This window comes from Solea senegalensis, linkage group LG2, assembly GCF_019176455.1.
Source record: "Solea senegalensis isolate Sse05_10M linkage group LG2, IFAPA_SoseM_1, whole genome shotgun sequence".
Classification (NCBI taxonomy): domain Eukaryota; kingdom Metazoa; phylum Chordata; class Actinopteri; order Pleuronectiformes; family Soleidae; genus Solea; species Solea senegalensis.
Genome location: NC_058022.1, coordinates 32,940,112 through 32,961,282, shown reverse-complemented (window position 1 = coordinate 32,961,282; position 21,171 = coordinate 32,940,112). Strand labels below are relative to the sequence as shown.

Genomic DNA, 21,171 nt, shown 5'->3' with positions numbered 1-21,171 from the left:
CGCTGAGTGGGTTGGCAGGGGAAAAGAGGCGACCGGCAGGAGGTGGAACGCTCCTGCCAGAGTGCGTTGCCGCCCCGCTGCGCCGCTGGCACCGGCGTCAAATTCTCCCTGTGTGTATGCACCGGTCAGAGCGGACGATAAGGAGGGGGAGGCACGAGAGGGTCATGTGGATTCAGTCACGACCGGGTCAGAGAGTCGCTCGCCATATGGACGGCGCTGATTGTGTGCCGCGCTTCCCAGGCGCCCTGCTGCCTTCCTGACCCGTCACCAAATACACACATACAACAACAACAACAACAACAACTACACAACGCGGGGCAAAAGAAGTCGAATTTTTACCTGTGCAGATGAAGAATTTGGACTCTCCGACACTTAACTCCACTTTGTTCAAGGATATGGACACCTGCAGGGCGGCTGCAGAAGAGAAGCAAACAAGGGAGGGAGGGGGGAAGGACAGAGGGAGGGAGGGGAGGACACAGGATAAATGGATTACTTACGACAATAGAAGCAGAACACAAAAGATTTTCATCATTTGCTGACTGGAGAGACATAATAATACAAAATTGCTTCTTTTTTTTTTTAAAAAAAGCAGTGTGCTTAGCAGTGTGATTCATTTCCCTCTGTTTGCCAGCTTTTCATATATTGACCGTGGACTGTTTTCCGTTCGCGTCACCATTACTGCATTCTGTACAAAAGGCAGCGAGCAGCTAAATGCAAATAAATAACCTTTAACATAAATAAGGAGCTTCTTATCAATTGTGACCAAGACGATTCCTTTTTCCTTTTTCCAGATAAAACATGTACCGACACACTCAAAAAAAAACAGGGATTTAAACCACTGTATCAGGCCTCTTAGCTGATTTATTCAAAGTTACTATTTGTCACAACAATGCAGCTATTTCCTCTGGATTGGCGTCTTCCTGCCACGGCTCAGATGAATGTTTGTGACAAGCGGACTTTTACAATGAATGGGCTCCTTCCAGCGCAAGGTGCTGTTAAACTATTTGCAGTTATCACTTTCGCCAATAGTATGTGATTTGAGCGACGCCAGGGATGGGAATTTAACAAGCAAGACGAAACAGCGGGGATCAGTAAATACTTCAGTGGCAGTGGCATTTTCCTTTGGTGTCACAAAATCGTTGTGCAATGTGGAAGCAGCTCAGACGCTAATGTGGAGGAAAAAAAATGGACCAAAATGTCATTTGTTTGCATTGGTCTATTATAAACGCCACTGTAAACAAGTACAACGACGTGTTTTCCTGGTGTTTTCAACCAAAATGCTCCAAAATGTGCTTCTTCCGCCTTTCCTGCTCGGTCATCACAGAGGAGGTGTCACTCAAACAAACTGCGTTGATCGTATTTAATTCATTTATTTATTTATTTAATATATATTTGGGGCAGCCCGTGGCCAAGTGGAAAGGGAACTTGACTTGTAACCAGAGTTCAAATCCCCACCCGGGCAAAAAAGGGCTGGGTTACCCACTGCTCCCAATTCTAGGATGGGTCAAAATGCAGAGGAATACTTTCCATAAGGGGATTAATAAAAAAAACTAACTAACTTTTTAAATGTCGCAAACTACAGGTTTAATTTCACCGCTTAACCCTTACGACACAGAGTATTTTGGCTGCGGTTTTTCCATGACTATGTTTAAACATACCGTATACACAGAGGCTATAAGAATGTGCAATATAGAGTTTTTCAGCATAACCTAGGCAAAATAATTTTCACCAACTATATAAACAAAAACTACTCCGACTGTTTAAAATCGCATTGAATTCATGAAATTTGGAAATACTTCACAGTTCAAAGTTCACTTTCACTTGTTTTTATGAACAAAAAGAAAAGAAAAACGCTCTATTTTGTGACTTCTGCACAATGATTGCCACTTTATATATCGGACCTTTAAACACACACAGTTGTGTATTATTCCCATGGCAAATTACCATGGGTGCACTTGAGCACTAAGGGTTAATGCCACACACTCGGTGTCTACTGAGGCTGATATGAAAGGCAAATCACAGAATAAGACAGTGGCTGGATCTCAGCTGTCAAACTGGAGAAAGAGGGAAAACATTCTGGAGGAAAAAGTTGGACACGGGCAAAGACAGGGAACAGTTGATTTGGCACAACAGCCGGGTAGAGCAGGGAATGCATCTATATGTCGTCTACGTGATGAGACACGATTGGCAGCCCAGCAGGGAGAGGGTCACGCTGAGGTCAGAACCTCGGTGACACAGCGGCAGTCTCCTGGTGACGCGAGTTATTTGATGAGCCTGTCACATCTGAGCCCAGGACTAGTTAGCATCAAGCAGCCAAACACACGCATGCTGCAAAACACTCTAATGGAGGTTAATTCTCCCTACAACGCTGCAGAATGTAGCAGCTCAGGGTGCCTGTCAATAATTGAGAATATGATGAAGTGATTATGTGCTGCTGCTGCTGCTGCTCAGGGGGGGGGAAAGACGACTATAGCCGACAGTGAAGCAGCTCCCTGACAGTTAACACATGGGCACCATCTGTCATGCACCGGAGGTGCCTATAGATGGCAGTGGAGGGGCGACATGACGGAGTCAGAGGAGCTGCTTTATCAGTGCACTCAATCATTTATGCTGTGTCACCGTTCTGTGGATACTAAACACACACATGCTGAACGACACATTTATTTATGTGAATGCATTACTGTGAGCCCACTATAGCCTCACGTGGAGGATAAAGTGGCAGACGATGAATTAATTAGTGTGACGATGTGAAGTAACCAGTGGGCTGTGGTTACTTAAAGGTCCCGTGTGAAACATTTAAGAGGGTTTATTAGCAAAATAAAGATGAATGTACTACCCATAAGTGTGTTTACACTATGTTAATGCCAATGTAATTCACCACAATGTTACAAACCGGGGAAAATATACAGCCTAAAAGTGCATCTGAGTGTATAACTTAGTCCCTGCAATGTCCAGCAGAGGGTGTTATGAGCACAGCTTGGTCTTGGATTCATGCTGAAGGGTTTGGAAGAGTTAATTTGATCATTTAATCTTATTATTGGATTAAAATATATATATGTTGTGACCCTGAGTCCCAAAAATCTGCCTATAAGTGGAGACATTAGAGTTACTGTTTACACACATGCATGCATTACTTAAGTAAATGCAGACCTGTGTTCTTCTGTTGATTAATCATGTCTGTTTAACCCCGTGCCCTTCCCTGCCTCTGACTTAAGGCTGATTCTAATCAGTGCTTCAAGTAGTTTTAACAGCTTTCAATTATTAATTGATCCCTGGCTCGCTCATGCTTTATGTGATTGATTGCGTAAAATAAGTCGCTCGGAAAAAGCCGGCGGGAACGGAAAGTCGTTGGCTTGAATCGTACAATTAAGTTCAACCTATAGAAAAATATAAATGCTCAGTCGGTGGCTTCAAGTTGAAATGCACAATCCCCACAGTGAGGGAACATTGACATTTTAATGAGAATGCAGAATGGATTAGAAACATGACATGAGATGAGAGAATGTACTGATTCAACACTGACTCTAATTATATCAATTTGAAGCAAGAAGAATGATTTCTGTCTAGTTTACCTGCTTATTAGCGCTTAGGTCAATAAGATATGAGCCTGGCAGCAATTATCAGCTCCAGTTACCAGCTCCTCTGTAAAATATGACAACAAACGCAACCATTCATTGCCACTAAGTCGTGTATTGGAGATAAATAACTTTTGGAATAACTGGAATCTATATTCAAAGATTTGGATGGTTAACCACATTAAAAGTTTAAGTCTGGGGCCTTTCAGTAAGGAGTGTGCAGGTACAGATGAATGAATGAATGTGTGGATGATTAGGATTACTGTTGGGTAAACTGGATTAAAACCTGAACATTTCGCGTGTGAAGGTGAGATCATGTAACTTTTCAGCAAAAAAAAAAAACAACCCTCAATTAGAGGGGCTGAAATTAAGAAGGGTGTCCAAGTCGAGGGCAAGACTAGGTCAAATAATTCAGAACAAAAGCAAGTTTATAGATTAAATAATCAAATTTGATAGATTAAAAAATCAAATTTTCCCATGGAATCACCTCAGAAGGGTTAAATATTAACATTAAACTACTGTCGTCAGTTGGGGAACTCACAAAAGAACAAAAATGAGGAATATTGCAGTTTTACTTGATTTTCTCTGCTGTATCCTAGAAAGAACAGCACATACAGACCTGGAGTCACATGTACCTTATAGCCAACATTTAAACCATCTCTCCTCTCTGGTTACAGCTCTGTGGTAACCCGTGCATCCGGCACAAGAATACATGGGCCGGATGTGGATGTGTCACGTGCTGTGGTGATTTGCATACAGACGTTCCTCCGCCTTGGCCGCTCATATGTGACTGAACGCATTGGTAGATTATCAGAGGATCTCTGGAGGAATCAGGTGAGGGGGTGGAGTGTGGCTCGAACATGCAGGAAGCAAGACACCCACACATTCATACTCTAGACAGTGTCTGAAAGCAGCTTAAGAGTAATTTAATAAAGAAAATAGCTCCTTCTTCTTCTTCTTCTTCCAAACTTGAAAGCCAAATTAAACACTAATCCAGTCCCTTTAACAACTGAGCCAGAAACTAACTTGTGATTCAGCAGATTAGGAGCTAAATATTTCCCATCTGGGTTTTTGAGGACCAAAGCAAGGTCATCACAGACGTCGCTCCAGGAGAGAGCTCATGCCGCTGTAAGTCGGCTGATTTCTACAGCATTCATCAAGTCATTTTGTGGGGGGTGATAATATGTCAGTGTTGTGTTTACAGCTTGTTTCCACTGCTGTGAAATGGCCCATAAACTCTATTAAGGTTGATTCAATAGGAGTCAGCACTATGCCCGGGAAAAGCCGCGCTAATCACTGTAAGATCTTGCCTTTGATATCTGCGACTGTCCAGATTGGCAAAAAAAAAAGAAAAGAGCACACAGTGTAAAATTCACTGACATCAAGTCACTTTACTTTTTTCAGGGAGGGGGGGATTTGAAGTCCTTGTATCGAAGCCAAATCATTAAATTCCTCAAATTGAGGTCACCGGTGTTATCGACGAGGAGACGCTGAGCGAGCGCGGCCGGCTGAGATGACTCGGCAACATCTGGGCGCGAAGCAACAGCGCGTGGAAAAGTGTAAACCGGAGTGAGTGAATGTACAGGTGGAGTTAAACGCACCGCTGCATACAGCAGCATGGGGGAAATGACAAGTCTCCAGTCAGTGTTGTTTCACCGGGTGACATCATGGGTAGTTACCACTTGCTTCAAATCATCTGTTGATCATGTCCCAATATATGAGGTCATACATGAACGGGATATAGATGTTTATTCATTGATAAATGTACGTTCTTGTCTATAGTGCTATAAAATGAAGAGATACCTAAAAAAACATGCATGTTCCAGTCTGGGGCTGAGTAAAAAAAATCCATTCAATCGATTTAGGATCGATTTCAATGCCCGACGTGGGTAAAACCGTCACAACTTAAGCCTGACATCTGGAACCATTTCAGATTTCAAAACAACAAGGACAAAGAGCTGGATAAACCAAAGTGGTTTGCAGGATCTGCCAAGTGGAGGCCAGTTATTGTAGAACAACTACAAACCTTCAGAAACAGCTTGACAAGGTATCACACTACGCTAACGTTAGCTTCCGACAACAAGGACAAAGAGCTGGATAAAACCAAAGTGGGTTTGCAGGATCTGCCAAGCGGAGGTCAGTTATTGTAGAACAACTACAAACCTTCAGAAACAGCTTGACAAGGTATCACGCTATGCTAACATTAGCTTCTGACAACAAGGACAAAGAGCTGGAAAAAACCAAAGTGATTTGCAGGATCTGCCAAGCGGAGGCCAGTTATTGTAGAACAACTACAAACCTTCAGAAACAGCTTGACAAGGTATCACACTACGCTAACATTAGCTTCCGACAACAAGGACAAAGAGCTGGATAAAACCAAAGTGGTTTGCAGGATCTGCCAAGCGGAGGTCCGTTATTGTAGAAATATTACAAACCTCAGGGACCACTTGACGAGGTATCACACTATGCTAACATTAGCTTCTGACAACAAGGACAAGGAGCTGGATAAAACCAATGTGGGTTTGCAAAACCTGCCAAGCAGAGGTCAGTAATTGTAGAAAAACTACAAACCTTCAGAAACCACTTGACAAGGTATCACACTACGCTAACGTTAGCTTCCGACAACAAGCTACCCAGGGCAAAACAAAAGAAACGGAGGGAATCACTAACATTACCAGCTGATTCTCCACGGGCCGTAACAATAACAGAGGCCATGGCAACTTTTGTTTGCAAAGATTGACGCTCCGTCCTCGCTAGTGGAGAACGAAGGCTTCAAGTGCTCGTTCACATGCTCGAACCACGCGACGTTATGGTGCAACGTAAACATCGGACTGACTTTTCATTATTTAAGAGCAGGTTGAATCAAATGGAATCAACACGTGATTAACTGATTCAGAACCTTATGAATTGAAATCGGCCATGATGCCCAGCCCTGATGGGGTCATTCAATGTCATGGTACTATCGTGAGAATAAATGTTCGATGAACAGAATGTAGTGAAATGTAGGGTGTTGTAACGCTAAGTCGGGATGCAAAGTTGAAGAGGAAAAGTTAGGAGTTCATTTCATAGCAACATATAATATCTTTTCAAATTCATTTCCTGTGGTGCCAGCAGGAACCTGTGAATAGAAGAGGTTTTTTTTTGTTTTTTTTCTTACTGCATTAGGATTTTTGATTTAGCTTTTCCAATATACTCGCTGTCGACTTTGCCTTTTGGATTCACCTGAATTAGTTTAGTAGTTTGCCTGTCAAAGTTTGCAATTCTCGCTTCCCCGCGTTCCCACCTGGTTACATAATGAGCCTGCTTTCAATATTGTGGAGCAGAGAAAGAGGAAAGAGCCCGGTTTGTGTCATCTAACCACATCCAATCGCGCTGACGTACAGTAACAGGCCACATATGTGCTCACGGCTACAGCCCACAGCTACCTATTATCTTTCCCCCTTTCTCTTTCAAACACCTTCTCTGTTCTCTCTTTTTTTTTTCTTTTTTTTTTTGACGCTTGCCAACTGCTTTGTGATTTATGTCTCATTTATGTCTTCCTTAAGCCTCTTATGCCTCAGGCTGCGGTGGGCATGATGGACACCTCTCTATGTGCAGCAAATCACCCCAAACCATGATAAAAGAATGCACAGATGTTAGCTGTATACAGATGTGAAATGTTTTTTTTTTAGCTCATTAGTAGGAAAACTTGATCATATTTAGCAGATGGCATAACTTTCCAACACCGTTTCTTTCCCTTTGTAGAAAGGAAACTTGAGTTGTCACAGTTACCATTATGATTCTTTTTAAAACTCTCAGTGCTTCCTAAAAGTCATTTGTTTCGCAACATAAAAAATTATTTTTGCGTTATCCTCCCGAAACTTGTACGCCGTTTGCATTTTCGTGGGAATTAAATACTGCAGACACCCTTTAACACCTAAGCCTCAAAATTTGTGGACTTTTTTTTGCTTATTTTAACCAGAAAATGTCCTGTGAGTAAGTGCTTTTGCCCATTTTTCCAGAACAACTTTCAATATCTGGCAGGTATTTACAATTTACTGCATGTTAAAACAGCGTTTTAACTATTTAAAATGAAAAAAATCCAAAAGGTTTTATTAAAAAACATTGTAGTTGTACATGAACACTAGATTTGAAATTTGAACGGTGTAAAACATATTTAAAATAACATTTGTTTCCATGTGTGTCCATGTCCGACTTCCTGCAACAGTGCAAGTGAAATTACCGTAATAACCACACGTGGGCTTTGACATGCATGTCTCAGCTTTCAGAAACCGTCGGAAATGTTCCTGTGAAACATGAGCAACCACAACAGGACGGATGCAATAGACAGGCGGAAATCCCTGCCTTCGAAAGAGCCACAAACCCTGGTATGAAAACAGTTTCAAAAGCAAGCCATGACCTCTTAACTGCTGTTTGGAGGACTTCAGTATTGGAGATAAAAAAAACTGCGTTTACTGATGCAACTGCAGCTGAAACGTTTCTCTTTCAAATGATTCTGTGTGTTTGTTGGAACAAAACAAACTAGTTCTAGTTCAAAAACTATGATATCACGTCGATCTGAAGACAAGGCAAGACAATGACAGTAATATTCTCAGAGGACCATTCTGTTCACAAATTGAACACTAAACCCGTTAAAAGCCAGTCAGACAATTGAGGCTGTGTCAGAGGGCAGATGAGTTGCCAGAAGGGAAAAAAAGCGGAGCTCCAAATGGCAACGCAATCATCAGCCTTGATAGAAATAAGGGGGGGGTTCGCGGGCGCCGGCGTCAATTCAGGCTTTCAATTGCTCCTTGCAGTCAGAGCTTCGATATGTCAAAGGTGCTGGAAGCAATTCACGGAATTATTTCTTACAAGAAACACTGTGAAGGTATGCATGCAAATTCACCTGGAGAACAACACGTGACACAGCAGCCACACAAACATCCTGCATGACCAACACAAACACGAGCTCCCGTGCAATTTGCTTATTGTTGTTTCATAACCCGGGGCTTTTCCTTTATCCTCCCTCACAAAGATGATTTCCATCTGGAAACTGGAACAGCAGCACACTGTAAAAGATTGAAAATCCCATTTTTTCCTATATTATATTCATATTTATGGAACGTAAGGAAAAAATGGGGCCGGCAAATCTGGAAGCAAGATAATGCTTGTATTCCTATTTTCCCATCTTTCCCGTTGCTCCAATAACATTATACATAAGCTTTGATGGTTTCTACTGTGTTTTTGTATTTGTTTGTGTCCTCTCTACATTCCTGTGTCCAATCTTTGGTTTGTATCTCATCACATCACCGCTTTCTGTTTCCTGATTTCTACCATTTCAGCCCTTCCCTCTCTCTCTGCCCTCTACATTGGCGAGCATCCTTCCCAGAGTCCTGCATGGGTCCATTTTTTGGAAAACCTGCACCCTGAAGAATGAATAAAAACACATTAAAAAGCATGTTTTTAATACAAATTTCAATTAACTACGGCCTACAGTAAAAAAAAAAAAAAAACACAAAAAACACAACGCCTAAGAGATCAAAAGACATAAAATGAGACCGCCTCACACACAATTACTGTACCGCTCCACTATTCCACATTCATTGCACACAGCAATGCAAAGGAGTCACGCAGTGAGTGCGCAAGCTGTTATTTTACCACTCTTTGTTGATGCCGGCGGCATCTGACTTTCAAAATTAAAGTAATTTTGGCTGAATACGAGTGATTTGTTTCATAATGCACATCCTAATAATGTGTTTTATTATGAAAAAGAAGTATATTTTTGTTACTGTCCACTGCCCACGCCTGTTCATGTTCATTTGCACCCGTGTTCCTAACCCGGTGCAGGACTCCGGCTCGAGCAACTCTGGCAAATGGATCTGTTTCATATGTGTGAATACAAGGGTTTAAATAGTTCAATAGAATAGATAAAGTCCCTGTGCAGAACCTCTGTTCGACTGAACATCCAGGTTTAGTTTTTTAGCAGTATAACCCAGAGCGGGTCCCTCGTCTCCAAGCTCCAAGTTTCGAGCAGATCGGTCAATGGATGGCACTTCCTGTTTAAAATGGCCAACTTCCTGTTGGGTCAACTATATACAGAGGCTATAAGAATGTGCATGATGGAGTGTCTTATATCCTTTTTTTTCAACACAACCTTGGTAATTTAATTTTCGCCAACGACATAAACAAAAACTACTCAAAATGTTCAAAAATCGAACTGAATTTATGAAATCTGGAAATACGTCACAGCTCAAATTTCAATTTCACTCGTTTTATGAACAAAAAGAAAAGAAAAAACGTCTAATTTTCTGCACCATTATTGCTACTTTATATCCTATTTTTTAAAGCCTGAATATGTGACCTATAAACACACCCTCCCCCAGGACATAACATATAAAGAGTTATTACCATGGGTGCACCTGCGGCACAGGTCCGCGCCACGTGACCACTGAGGGTGAAGCAATTAAATCAAGGTGTCTGTCCATCACCTCATCAATCGCATCAGTCCAAAGTGCCGGGTGCCGTATTGATCGGCAACAAGCGTTCACGTAAACAGCAGCAGGAGCAACACCGACCAGTTTTAATGAGTCACTTGAGCCACTTTGTTTCAAGAATTGCGGCGGCCTCTCTCACTTATTAATAAGGTCATCCATCATGACGGAAAGGTTCCCGTCAAATGATTAGGGTAATAAAGTCAATTAAAAAATGACTGGGCCATTTTCTCTTTTTATTTTAGGAATATAGACAAGCTAATTAAATATATATATTAATGAGAGGCTGCTTTCTGGGGAAGTTGCAAACTGTGGGGGAAAGGATGCTACCAAATCACAGGATAATGTCACGGGCGTGCGTGGCGCCAAAAGGCTAATACGACCGCACTATTATTCCAGCGTCATTCATGACATTTGTGGGTGCACGCTGTTCCGAGCTGCACCTCAGAGCTGTCTGTCTATTCTCCTCCCTCACACTTCCTGCCATTCGTCTGGAATAAGAGTCAAGCCAGAGGGCGTTTGCTTAAAATGATCCCCAAAAAAAAAAAAAGATTCAAATATCCTGCAATAGCATCAGACGTGACAGTGTGTGGAGGACGGTGCAGCTGAGCTCAGCCGATTATGCCGCTGACCCTCAATAAGGAGGCTGCAGCCGGGCGAAGCCACGAGTGATGGGATATTTGTGCGACTGCGAGAGAGGAGTTGACTCGATTGAGTTTCGGCGAAGAGTGATTCAGTAATAAAACCTAAACGCCTTTGAGGCAGTATCTGATTTCCGCTCCTGCTGCCGAGGGAAGCCTCGTAAGTTGTGGGTGGGTGTCGGTTCAACAATTGTAAGGAACAGATAGATGAGCGCAGTGCGCCGCGCGCGCGCGTGAACTCACCTACGTGAATAATCACCGTTTCCCACGGAAAATAAATCTGAAATTGTATCAAATCCTGTGCGTTTCATTTCTCCATCTTTGGAGATGAAATGAAATAAACAGAGGACACATGTCATGACTCAGCATAGCAGCGTCAAATTATATATCGGGCTTCTGTCAGCGGAAAACGCCTTCCAGTGAAGGCGCGGAGGCGTTTTCCACGTCAGATTTACTAAAACATGAAGCGCGGAGAGAGGTCCCGCCATCCTGCACGCTTCCTTTCTTCTCCCTCACTCCCGAGAAAGAAGCAGGGGCACAACACAAATAGAAGTAATGAGTTTCTTTGTGCAGCCATTCTCCTGCAGCAGCTGCTTGTGTGGGACTAATTCCATTAAAAAAAAAAAACACATTCCTAAAGCAAACAAATAACAATAATTACGACTCTGGTTAAGGCATGTTTGCTTGTCATGGCATGAAGTATAGTATGTGGTGCAGAAAGGAGAGAATAATACAGCCGTTTGCAGTGGGTGGCGGAGCAGATGTCGGTGGACTGCTGGCTGTCTCACTGAAGGCAGACTATTTAGCTCATTACTGAAACTAATACACGGATTTGTGCAGTGGCTTTAATGTTCGCGTGATTAACGGCTTTGTGTGCGAGCGACAGGTTTTTCGCCGCTGCCCCTTTGCTGCGAACCACGGGAACGAAAACCAGCTCGCATTTCTAAACCAAATTTATGTTAATGATTTTGTGTTTTAACCACTTTTTTTTTTGACAGAATGAGGGTGATCATTTCCAGCGTAGAGAGACTACAGGTGAATATAATCCTGCTTGTATAATTCCTGAATGTCAATGTGCTGAAATGGTGCCGTGCTGGTGGGAGGGTGAGTCAAAACCCCTCGAAGCTGTTTTAAAAAAGATACAATTTTGGAATTTATTTCGCTGACATGATGCATCGGCTGTTGAAATAGATGTTTTAGATGGTTTGGTCACATGCAGGGGAGTGATAGGGCTTACATTGGACCAATGATGTTGAAGATGGAGCTGCCAGGTGGTGTAACAGAAGAGGGTGACCCCAAAAGGGAGAAGCTGAAAGATGAAGATGTTCTTTTTTTAGATGCGTCTGTTGTGAGGTTCAGGCACGGAAAACATCTGGGTTATGATTAGAGGATCATATTTTTTCCTCGACATAAAAACGCACCAAAATGTCCCGATTGTAACAAAAACGTTGTCTTTGTTGCTTGAATATACTGTATCTCTGATACGTCTCACTATATGGCAACCCTCCGTTCTCCCCCATGAGAATTTTGCCTGATTTGTAGAATATGGGACTATACGATTTGCAGAAATGTCACATTCACACTGCAAAAAACAGAAAAGTACAGTAAAAACCTATGTGTAAATTTAAGGAGACGAGAAAAAAGTGAAAAAAAGAATTATGATAATCCTCACTATATTGCAAAGTTTATTTTCGCACAGAGAACTGGTTGGTCCTCTTTTTAGCACAAAAGTGGTGTCAGCTTTTGATATGCTGCACCGTTTCCTCTCCTCCTGTATTCTGCTCCCCGGAGACTTTCCTCCAAGTTCATCTGCAATGACGACCCGAGGTTCCCACCGAGGAGGAGTGCTGAATTCAAGACTCACCGTTACGGAACAAGGGGTTAGGAGCAGATGATTTTTCACCGCAAAAAAAAAAGAAAAAAAAGAAGCTCCTGTCGCTGCATTTCCCCTCTCGCACAAAAACAAAACTTTTGGGTTTCTGCAGATCAGAAACGAAGACTCGCTGTGTTCAAACTGCAGCTTAAGCAAAAGTACTTAACACATAGTAAAGTCTACAAACTAAGGCAGGGGTGCCCAATATGGCGATCAACCGGTCAATCTCAGAGGTAGAGTCGGTAGATCCTAATCTATGGCATTTACCACATGATTGACGTACGGGTAAGCCAGTCCGTAAATATATATATGAATAAATAAATTAATATATTAAGGTAGATCATTTTTGATTTGGTCATTTTAAAAGTAGCTGGAAAAGTGTGTGCACCCCTGCTGTAAGGTGATAAACACATTTGGAAACCAGTTCCAAACCTATGATGCAATTACATCACAATACAACGATTCTGCCAAATGTGACGTATTGCAACACAGTCATAAAAACATAAAAATAAAAATAAAAATAAAGTGCACGATATTGAAGAGTTACCATAATTATGTGGTCTATCATTCCTGAGATAAGTCATGCAATATGAAACAAAGCTGCTGAGTCATTCACAATTTCAAATAACCATACACTGACATGCAAACTTCACACAGAAAGGCCCGAGTTGGATTCAGATTTTAACCTGGAACTCTCTTGCTGTGAGGCACCGTTGCAAACCACTGGTCCCCCCCTCCTCCGTCATAATTAAGAATTCTTATTTTCTTGTGCCAAAAGAAACCACAGTGAACCAGTGAGGTGCACCTGTCTGCTACGCCCATAAAGCCCGTAATCTTAATTCTCAGCTCATGCATGCCAGAGCGACATGTTTCTCTTTTGGTTTTTTTCATTCTGAAGCAAAGGCCGATCATTGCCGCGGGGACACGACATGGCACGGCGGCGGGGGCCCGATTTTTCTCCTGCCACATCCTGCCCAGTGGACGTGACACGGCCATTATCTCAGGCCTGCGGATTAATTCAGTCACAAAGGAGAGGTCAACCCGGCTCTTGCCCGGGACTCTGGGGATTTTCCTGAGCAGGTATGTCTCTTTTTTCCCCCCCCGACCTCAAATGAAATTCAAAGATTTAAGGTCAACAGTCTCCCTAATTGAGAGAGGACATCCCATGACAATACTGGAGCAGGACATTAAAGCTGCACTTCCCTGCTAAATGATCTATATTGTAAAGTGAAACGCACCAATGTTATGACTTTGATGCTGTTTCATGCCCTTGAATTGAATTATATGCACATGACATGAACATGCAATGTACGGGAAATGAATATGAAATAAATCTAACATTTACAACCAAAATGTTCATTTCGGGCAAATATTGTGAATTTATGTTTTTTTTTTTCGACAAAAACATCACATGTGAGCGGATGTCGTTCTCCCCTCTGATATTAAAATGGTTGCTTCAAAGGCTCGACCTCTATTATTCACTCCTCAGCTTGTTCAATTCCTCCCACCGCCGCTCACTTTTGTATTTTCTATTTCCATTTCTACCCATCAAACTTAATTTTACTCCAGTCAGCGCCTTTCATCTTTTCCCTCTCTTGCTTCATTGTGCGATGAATTGCCCGCTCACCTCTTCTGATTCCCCTTTTCCCCCGATATCACATCCGTCTGCTGTTCATCCACTTTCTCTCCCGCCTGCCTCCCGCTCTGTTGCTGACAGAAGCGGCCACCAACTGTCACCCCGGCCCCGGCCAAACAGGAATTAAGGTTGCCAGGACAAAGTGCCAACAGGCCAAACCACGCCAGTATAAATATTACTCAAACCTCTCTACCTGTGTTGTCTTCCACCACCGCCACACACACACACACACAGTGTGTCTGTATGAGGATCAACAGGCAAAATCAGCCAAACTTTAATTATACATTATGACACAGCCCTCCACACGTCTATTAATACAACAAATGCAATTTATTCACACATACAAAGGTCAGAATAGATCATTCGACACCTCACCAGAGGCCTTATGAGATATAAACAAATAAATCATATCTGATAGTAAATACTGTGAATAATACGTAAAAGAGAAAAGTATTATTAATAGAATTTATAATAATGACAGCCACCACAGCTCCATTACTCACGTAATTCATACTTGACAGCAATCCTTGCTCTTGATCAATATCAAACCGCTTTATGAATACCAGATTTCATGTCGCACGGTTAACGCGTTCTCCACTTAATTTAGCTTCCCGCCAACACAACGTGCCGCTGAGGTGAATGGAATTGCTCTTAGTTGAGATATTATATTACGTGAGATTCATTCACACCACATATCCTCTATAGGGGTTTGTGCGGCTGCATCACATTTCTGCAAATCAATACATAATGCATATATTATATCAAGATTTAGCGATAGCGAGGAACGACAGTGCACGTGTTTCCCTCCTCTGCAGTCGCTCATTGCGGGAACTGTTCAGATTGTCGCTATAACGCTGTAAGGTCTTGACCTGACTCTGTAAAGTGCCTTGAGATAATATTATGAGGGGGGGTCCATTATGTTAATGGATCATTTACAACAACCCTGTGAAAAATGCTCACAGTGACTTTGAAGAGCGCCATAAATCAGCTCAATGTAAACCGGACGGAACACTCTTCATCATTGCCGCACCTCTTTCATTGAGACCCGGGTGTGTTTGTGAGATCATTATTAATTCAAAGTTTTAAACGGGAGAGACGGGCAGGCGGTAAGGTGCGTAAAGGTCGTCGCTCATTCTCATCCCGCGGCTTTGAAACCCAACAAAGACGCAGGCGCACTTTGCTGCAAGTTTAATGGGAAAACGCAGCAGGTGTGCTCCCCCGCATGTCACTTATGAGAAGCGATGTGTTCATAAATCATGGATGAGCGCGCGGATGCACGGACACACGGGCACTCTCCAGCTTTTTATCCGTCACCTACTGTAAGTCAGCGACAGTTATAATTAATAGCGCGAAGGGTACAGTACGTGTGTGCATTGAATGAATGAATTGAATTGATTAGCATTTAGCTTTGTATTACTAGAATAGTAAGCACAATAGAAATATTGTGCTTCCCAACCTCAGTTTCCCCTGAGTTGAGAAATATCTTCAATCTTTTTGTGTTATGTGCCCACCAGTGACACTTGGTCCTGTTAGCATAACTGTTAGCAAAGACGTGCCCTATGAGTGGGTCTAAAAAGTGCAGAATTAGGGTTGCAGTTTCAAGTGCGGAAGTGCTATTTCCGCACATTTTAGAGCCACTCGTAGGGGGACATCTGTGCTAACAGTTATGCTAACAGGACAGAAAAAAGAGTGAAGATATTTCTCAACTCAGGGGAAACTGAGGTTGGTGCTGTTAGCGTTACTGTTAGCAAAGATGTCCCCCTACGAGTGGGTCTAAAAAGTGCAGAATTAGGGTTGCAGTTTCAAGTGCGGAAGTGCAATTTCCGCACATTTTAGAGCCACTCGTAGGGGGACATCTTTGCTAACAGTTATGCTAACAGGACAGAAAAAAGAGTGAAGATATTTCTCAACTCAGGGGAAACTGAGGTTGGTGCTGTTAGCGTTACTGTTAGCAAAGATGTCCCCCTACGAGTGGGTCTAAAAAGTGCAGAATTAGGGTTGCAGTTTCAAGTGCGGAAGTGCTATTTCCGCACATTTTAGAGCCACTCGTAGGGGGACATCTTTGCTAACAGTTATGCTAATAGGACAAAAAAAAGAGTGAAGATATTTCTCAACTCAGGGGAAACTGAGGTTGGTGCTGTTAGCGTTACTGTTAGCAAAGATGGCGGACGCCGTTTACATTGGAAATGAGTTCCCGTCCCGCTACGAGTGGCTCTAAAAAGTGCGGAATTAGCCTAGCATTTTCAAGCCTCGGACCAAGTGTCACTGGTGGGCACGTAACAAAAAAAAGAATGAAGATATTTCTCAACTCAGGGGAAACTGAGGTTGGGACAAACAATATTTCTACCCCTATTCTTGTAATACAAAGCTAAAGCACACACCACCTCCTCTTTTCCAGCTGATGGATGACAGTGGTTGTGTGTATTTGTATACATAGGCTCATCTCTGCATGGGTTTCAATTAGAACCGCCAAGAACATGCAGACAGCGCCCCACCGAGATAAAGGTAGGCAAACAAATCAATATGCAAGCAGGGGAGCGTTCCACTAAAACATACACTGCTGCTGTGAGCATGCACATAGTACACACACTTCACATTAAATCACATGTACAGTATACGAAGGCACAAATCCATATGCAAGCACCTATACTTTTCCAGAAATGTGACACCTGCCCTATATAAATGGCCCCACAGTACACACATCAGTACAGTTATACCACTGTGAGCATCTCAGAGTTGGATAATTGTTGCCGCCGTAACTCAAAAGACAACATATCCCCCCAGCTTTGGAATTAGCATATTCATTATTTAACCGGGGGAAGCAGCTGGCTAATTGGCAAAAGCAATGCTTTCAATAATGTTCACACGAGAAGCAGAATTTGATTAAACCGAATCTGGGGAAAACACCTAAAAGGAAAAATGTAGAAATGAGCGTGCGGTGCCATTGTACAGATGCACCGAGTTCACTTTGTTTGTGTGCAAATAACAGTCCAAAGGAACGCGTCAACACGGGGTGATAATTATAGCAGTTTCCACCACCTCCACTCTTCAAAAACAGAGACGGCATGTCACAGCTTAGCGCTGATGCAGGTGCTCCACTTTAATGCACACTGCCACAGCCAACTGACTGATGTTGGCTTTCCAAATCAGAAAAGTGGGAGGAAGGGGCTGGGTGTGCTCATAAAAATGCCCCCATGATTCTCGTCTCTGATCATTCGAGTTAATGACACGCACTCTCAGGCCATATATCAGGCTCTGTTTGATCCTGGTCAAGGATGTTAAACTTTGATGCTTCCCGCATTCACCAATCACCAGCGAGGGGGGTTCATTTCAAGCGTGCACCCATCTTTATACAGCCTCCAGGAAATGACTCTTCAATGCAGGCCAGAGTGCTTGACACAAAGGTGACACAGCTTCAGACTCCCAAAATGGTTCACATCCATCTTCGGCAATTCTGGCTACACTTATGATCCGCAGCGGAGTGGGAACAAGGCATTGGTGCAGTTGTAGAGGGAGGGATGGTGGAGAGACTGGGACGACTGTGTTGAAAGTGATGACAGGGCGATGACACGTCATCTGGCAGTAAAAGTTTCACGACAGGTGTTGTGCCATGGGTGCAAACACTGCTGACAACGAGCTGTGAGAGCACACTTTTATCGAGACGCTCGATGGCTGTGCTGCCATCAGCTGCACGGTTAGGGATGGCGCGATGTCACTTTTACGCGTCCGATACTGAAATTACAAACCTGAGTATCTACTGATACCGACATCAATCCGGTACAGTCATTTTAGACCTTTAAACAACACATTGGGGCCATTGCAAGCCAACAGTATGACTCGGCTGAAACGCTGTTGCTGATGCAATATATAGGATTTTTGGATTGTGTTAGTATATCGGCTCAAGTGTGTCCGTGCTTTTTTAGGTAGAGCAAACGGCATCTTTATTTGGCAGATATTGAAGATAAAATAATTATACTTAATTCTGTAGAAGTCAACTTTTCATTTCCCCAGAATGAGCCCCCCCATGGAGAAACTAAATATCTTTTGAGTTGGACTTGGAAGGGAAGGGTGAGGTAAGGGATCTTCAGCTGCAACATGCAGCGTCATCAATAAATGTAGCTGCAGTTTACCCACTATACTTTTAAAAGACTATGATAATCCCCTCTACAGACATCTTGCACACCTGCTAAGTATGCTAAAATCCAACCATTATTCCAGATCTGATGCAATTCCATTATATAGTCCCCATTATGCTGCAAGTATATGAGTAAAGCAGAAGTCAAAATTCAAGAAGATTGCGCTCCAAAGGTGGGTCGATGGAGACATTTCTGAAGTGGAGTTTCCACGTGCGTTGAGATTCATCGTGCAAACAAAGTTGAATTTAAGAAGTCAATAAGACGTAATAAAAGTGCCAAAATAAAAGTTAACTACAGTGTGCTTCACCTCCCAGCATTTAACAAGCACTGCGTGTCAACAACCCAATGTCCTGGCACCAACTCTGCTCTCCAGGCACACTTTAATGAAAAAGACACTCAAGGTAAATGGCTCCGGTGTTAAGTTTGTTGTTTATTTTCCAATTTCTCACTTTGCATTTAATTGTATTCAAGTGGCTGGTGGTGGGTGAGCACTGAGTTAGCCTTTGTGTGTGCAGGCTGCTTCCACACGATTGCTGGCAAAGGACCCGCTCCACCAACGCTCGGCGACAGAGCTCCTGCTGGGTTTGCAGAAGATGCAAATGCATCTCCAGCCACTCCGAAGAGGTTCGGTCGCTTCCTTTGTTTCCCCTGCTGTTTGTGGCTGGTGGTGTTGTTGATAATAGTGTTTGGTCTCTGACCACACGTGCGGGGGGGAATAACGTGGACTCCCACTGCTGCGCCGTGGTGGCCCGGAGACAATAGGCATCCTGGGCAGCGCCGACGCAGAGCAACAATTGTTTGAGAAGAATGAGTCGAAAGAATGCGATCTCTTCATTGCTGATTAGCATTGAGAATGAGCTGCAACATCAGGCCTCTAAGAAAGCGGTAATCTCGGGGCTTTGTTGATAACATATATATCAATGGGGCACCGTGAGTATTTGCACAGATGCCTGTGTTTCTGTGCAGAAGGCGCCTCGCGTGCTCCTTGAAGAGCTCTCTGGCTGTCAGCACTGCATTGTTCTTCAGTACTGTTTACACTGCAGGGGTGAAAATAACCGTCTCTCTTCATGATAAAAGAGAGAGTACACTTTTAGCTTCCCAGTCACCCCTCGTCTCACTTCTCCATGTTAATGAGCAGCAGTTTCGTCGTTATCAACGGCAGAGCCCGTTTAATTATTCATACTGAGCGAGTTCTTGCTGCCATTGTTAACTGGAATCCTTCTTCCCCAAGTTCATTTTTTGTGCTGTTAAGAAATTCTATTCACATGCAGCACGGAGGTGTTGTGATATCTGTCGTATGTTGGTGATTTTCATATAATACGCTCCTTGATCACGGGAAAAGGGATTCCGTCACTTCTCTAAGGTGACGATGAATTGTAGCGCACGGCGCGTGGTGCGAAAACAGGTCAGCTCAGGTCGATATCGTCCCTGTAAACACTTTGATAGTTTGTTTGGATTTGAAAGGAGCAGTACAAGAAGAGTGGTGTAGCCAGGAATATAAGTGATGAATAAATAACACCAGCTACTAGGGGAGGCCCAGATTTGCTGCATTTCACACACTCTACCTCCTTTCATGATCCATCGCCATAAAAAAACCCATTCCACTACATCCTCCTCCTCTTCCCCTTTCTATCTTATTCCCCCTCTTTCAACAACCAACTCCCTGTTTTAGATTCCTTTTGTTTCCATAGAAACTGGGTCTTGTCCCGCGTATTCTTCTCTCATGGCAGCCTCCGTCCCTGCTGGATCGGCTCCTGGAAGAATATCAGTTCTTTTCCTGCAGCTTGCGATTCCTGACGAGAACTGTTTTCACAACACAGATCCATCAGTCAAACGTAGCGTGGACATGATGGTGTAGCCAGGTTTGGTGGCTCACAGCTGACAAAGACGCGTTAAAGGAGCATTGCATGTCGCACAAATCAGTAAATAAGGGCCTGGGTATAAAGGCTGAGGCAGTCATGTGCTCGTTTCACTGTTGTGGATCAATTGGGGAAAAAAAAAAGACTGAGGAGGCTAGAGCAATTTTACCCTCACCATCATAAAGCTGGAAATCAATCAGACTGGACACATACAAGGCAATTAATCCTTTGATTTCATTAATGTGTTATGTAAGCCCTGGGAAAGCATCTTATCTCCAAGAAGATTGCTTATTTACACTCGGTTCATGGATGAGGTAGTAGCTCAGATTAATTAAACAGATTCTCATTTATAAAGATGGCCCAGTGCCCTTTACCCAAAAAGGGCAACACTGCCAAAGAAAGTTAACAGATGGGATGGAAGACGGGATGGAAGATTTTCTAGCACGGTTTCCGTGCAAGAATTGATTCAAGAATCTAGTTTGCTCTGATGATAATTCTGTATGAGGCTAGAATAATCAATGACTAAAATGAGTCCAAAGCAACACAGCCAACAGTGCACCACAGATCGACTGACATTTTGAACTCAGACAGTTGAAAAAACATCCACATTCAGCATGTACTGTACAGTTCATCACTAAGGCCACATCAAACTTTGACTTTTTAAGGTTTTTCTTGGCCCTGCTAATACTAGAGGCCCCGGAATGACCCGACTGCCTTTCTGGGTGAAAAGTCAGACTGTGCTGTCTGCTCCCGTTGAGGGTCATGGATTTTATGACCTTGAACTGTGTGTAGCGGCTCTATAAGCAGGTCAATTCAACTGAAATAGGTCAATTATTCTTACAGCGACACTGCACCCATGCAGCCTGACCATCCACGGCCACGCTTTTTATCCTCCACATGAGGGTTGCGAGGGGTGATGGTGCTAGGTGACAAGGCGGGGTGCCCCCTGGATAGGAGCGCGGCCCCCTCGGGTTGTTCTCT

At 43.2% G+C, this 21,171-nt stretch overlaps 1 protein-coding gene across 7 annotated transcripts in view; it reads right to left on the bottom strand.

The window, feature by feature from the left end:
* The window catches only part of LOC122763166 (neural cell adhesion molecule 2-like), a 245,761-nt gene that overhangs the window by 74,386 nt on the left and 150,204 nt on the right, over positions 1–21,171 (bottom strand). For all 7 annotated transcript variants that reach the window (XM_044018244.1, XM_044018234.1, XM_044018241.1 and 4 more), the window contains exon 2: positions 340–414. In XM_044018244.1, coding sequence (XP_043874179.1) covers positions 340–414 — 75 coding nt within the window. The remainder of the gene's footprint in view (positions 1–339; positions 415–21,171) is intronic.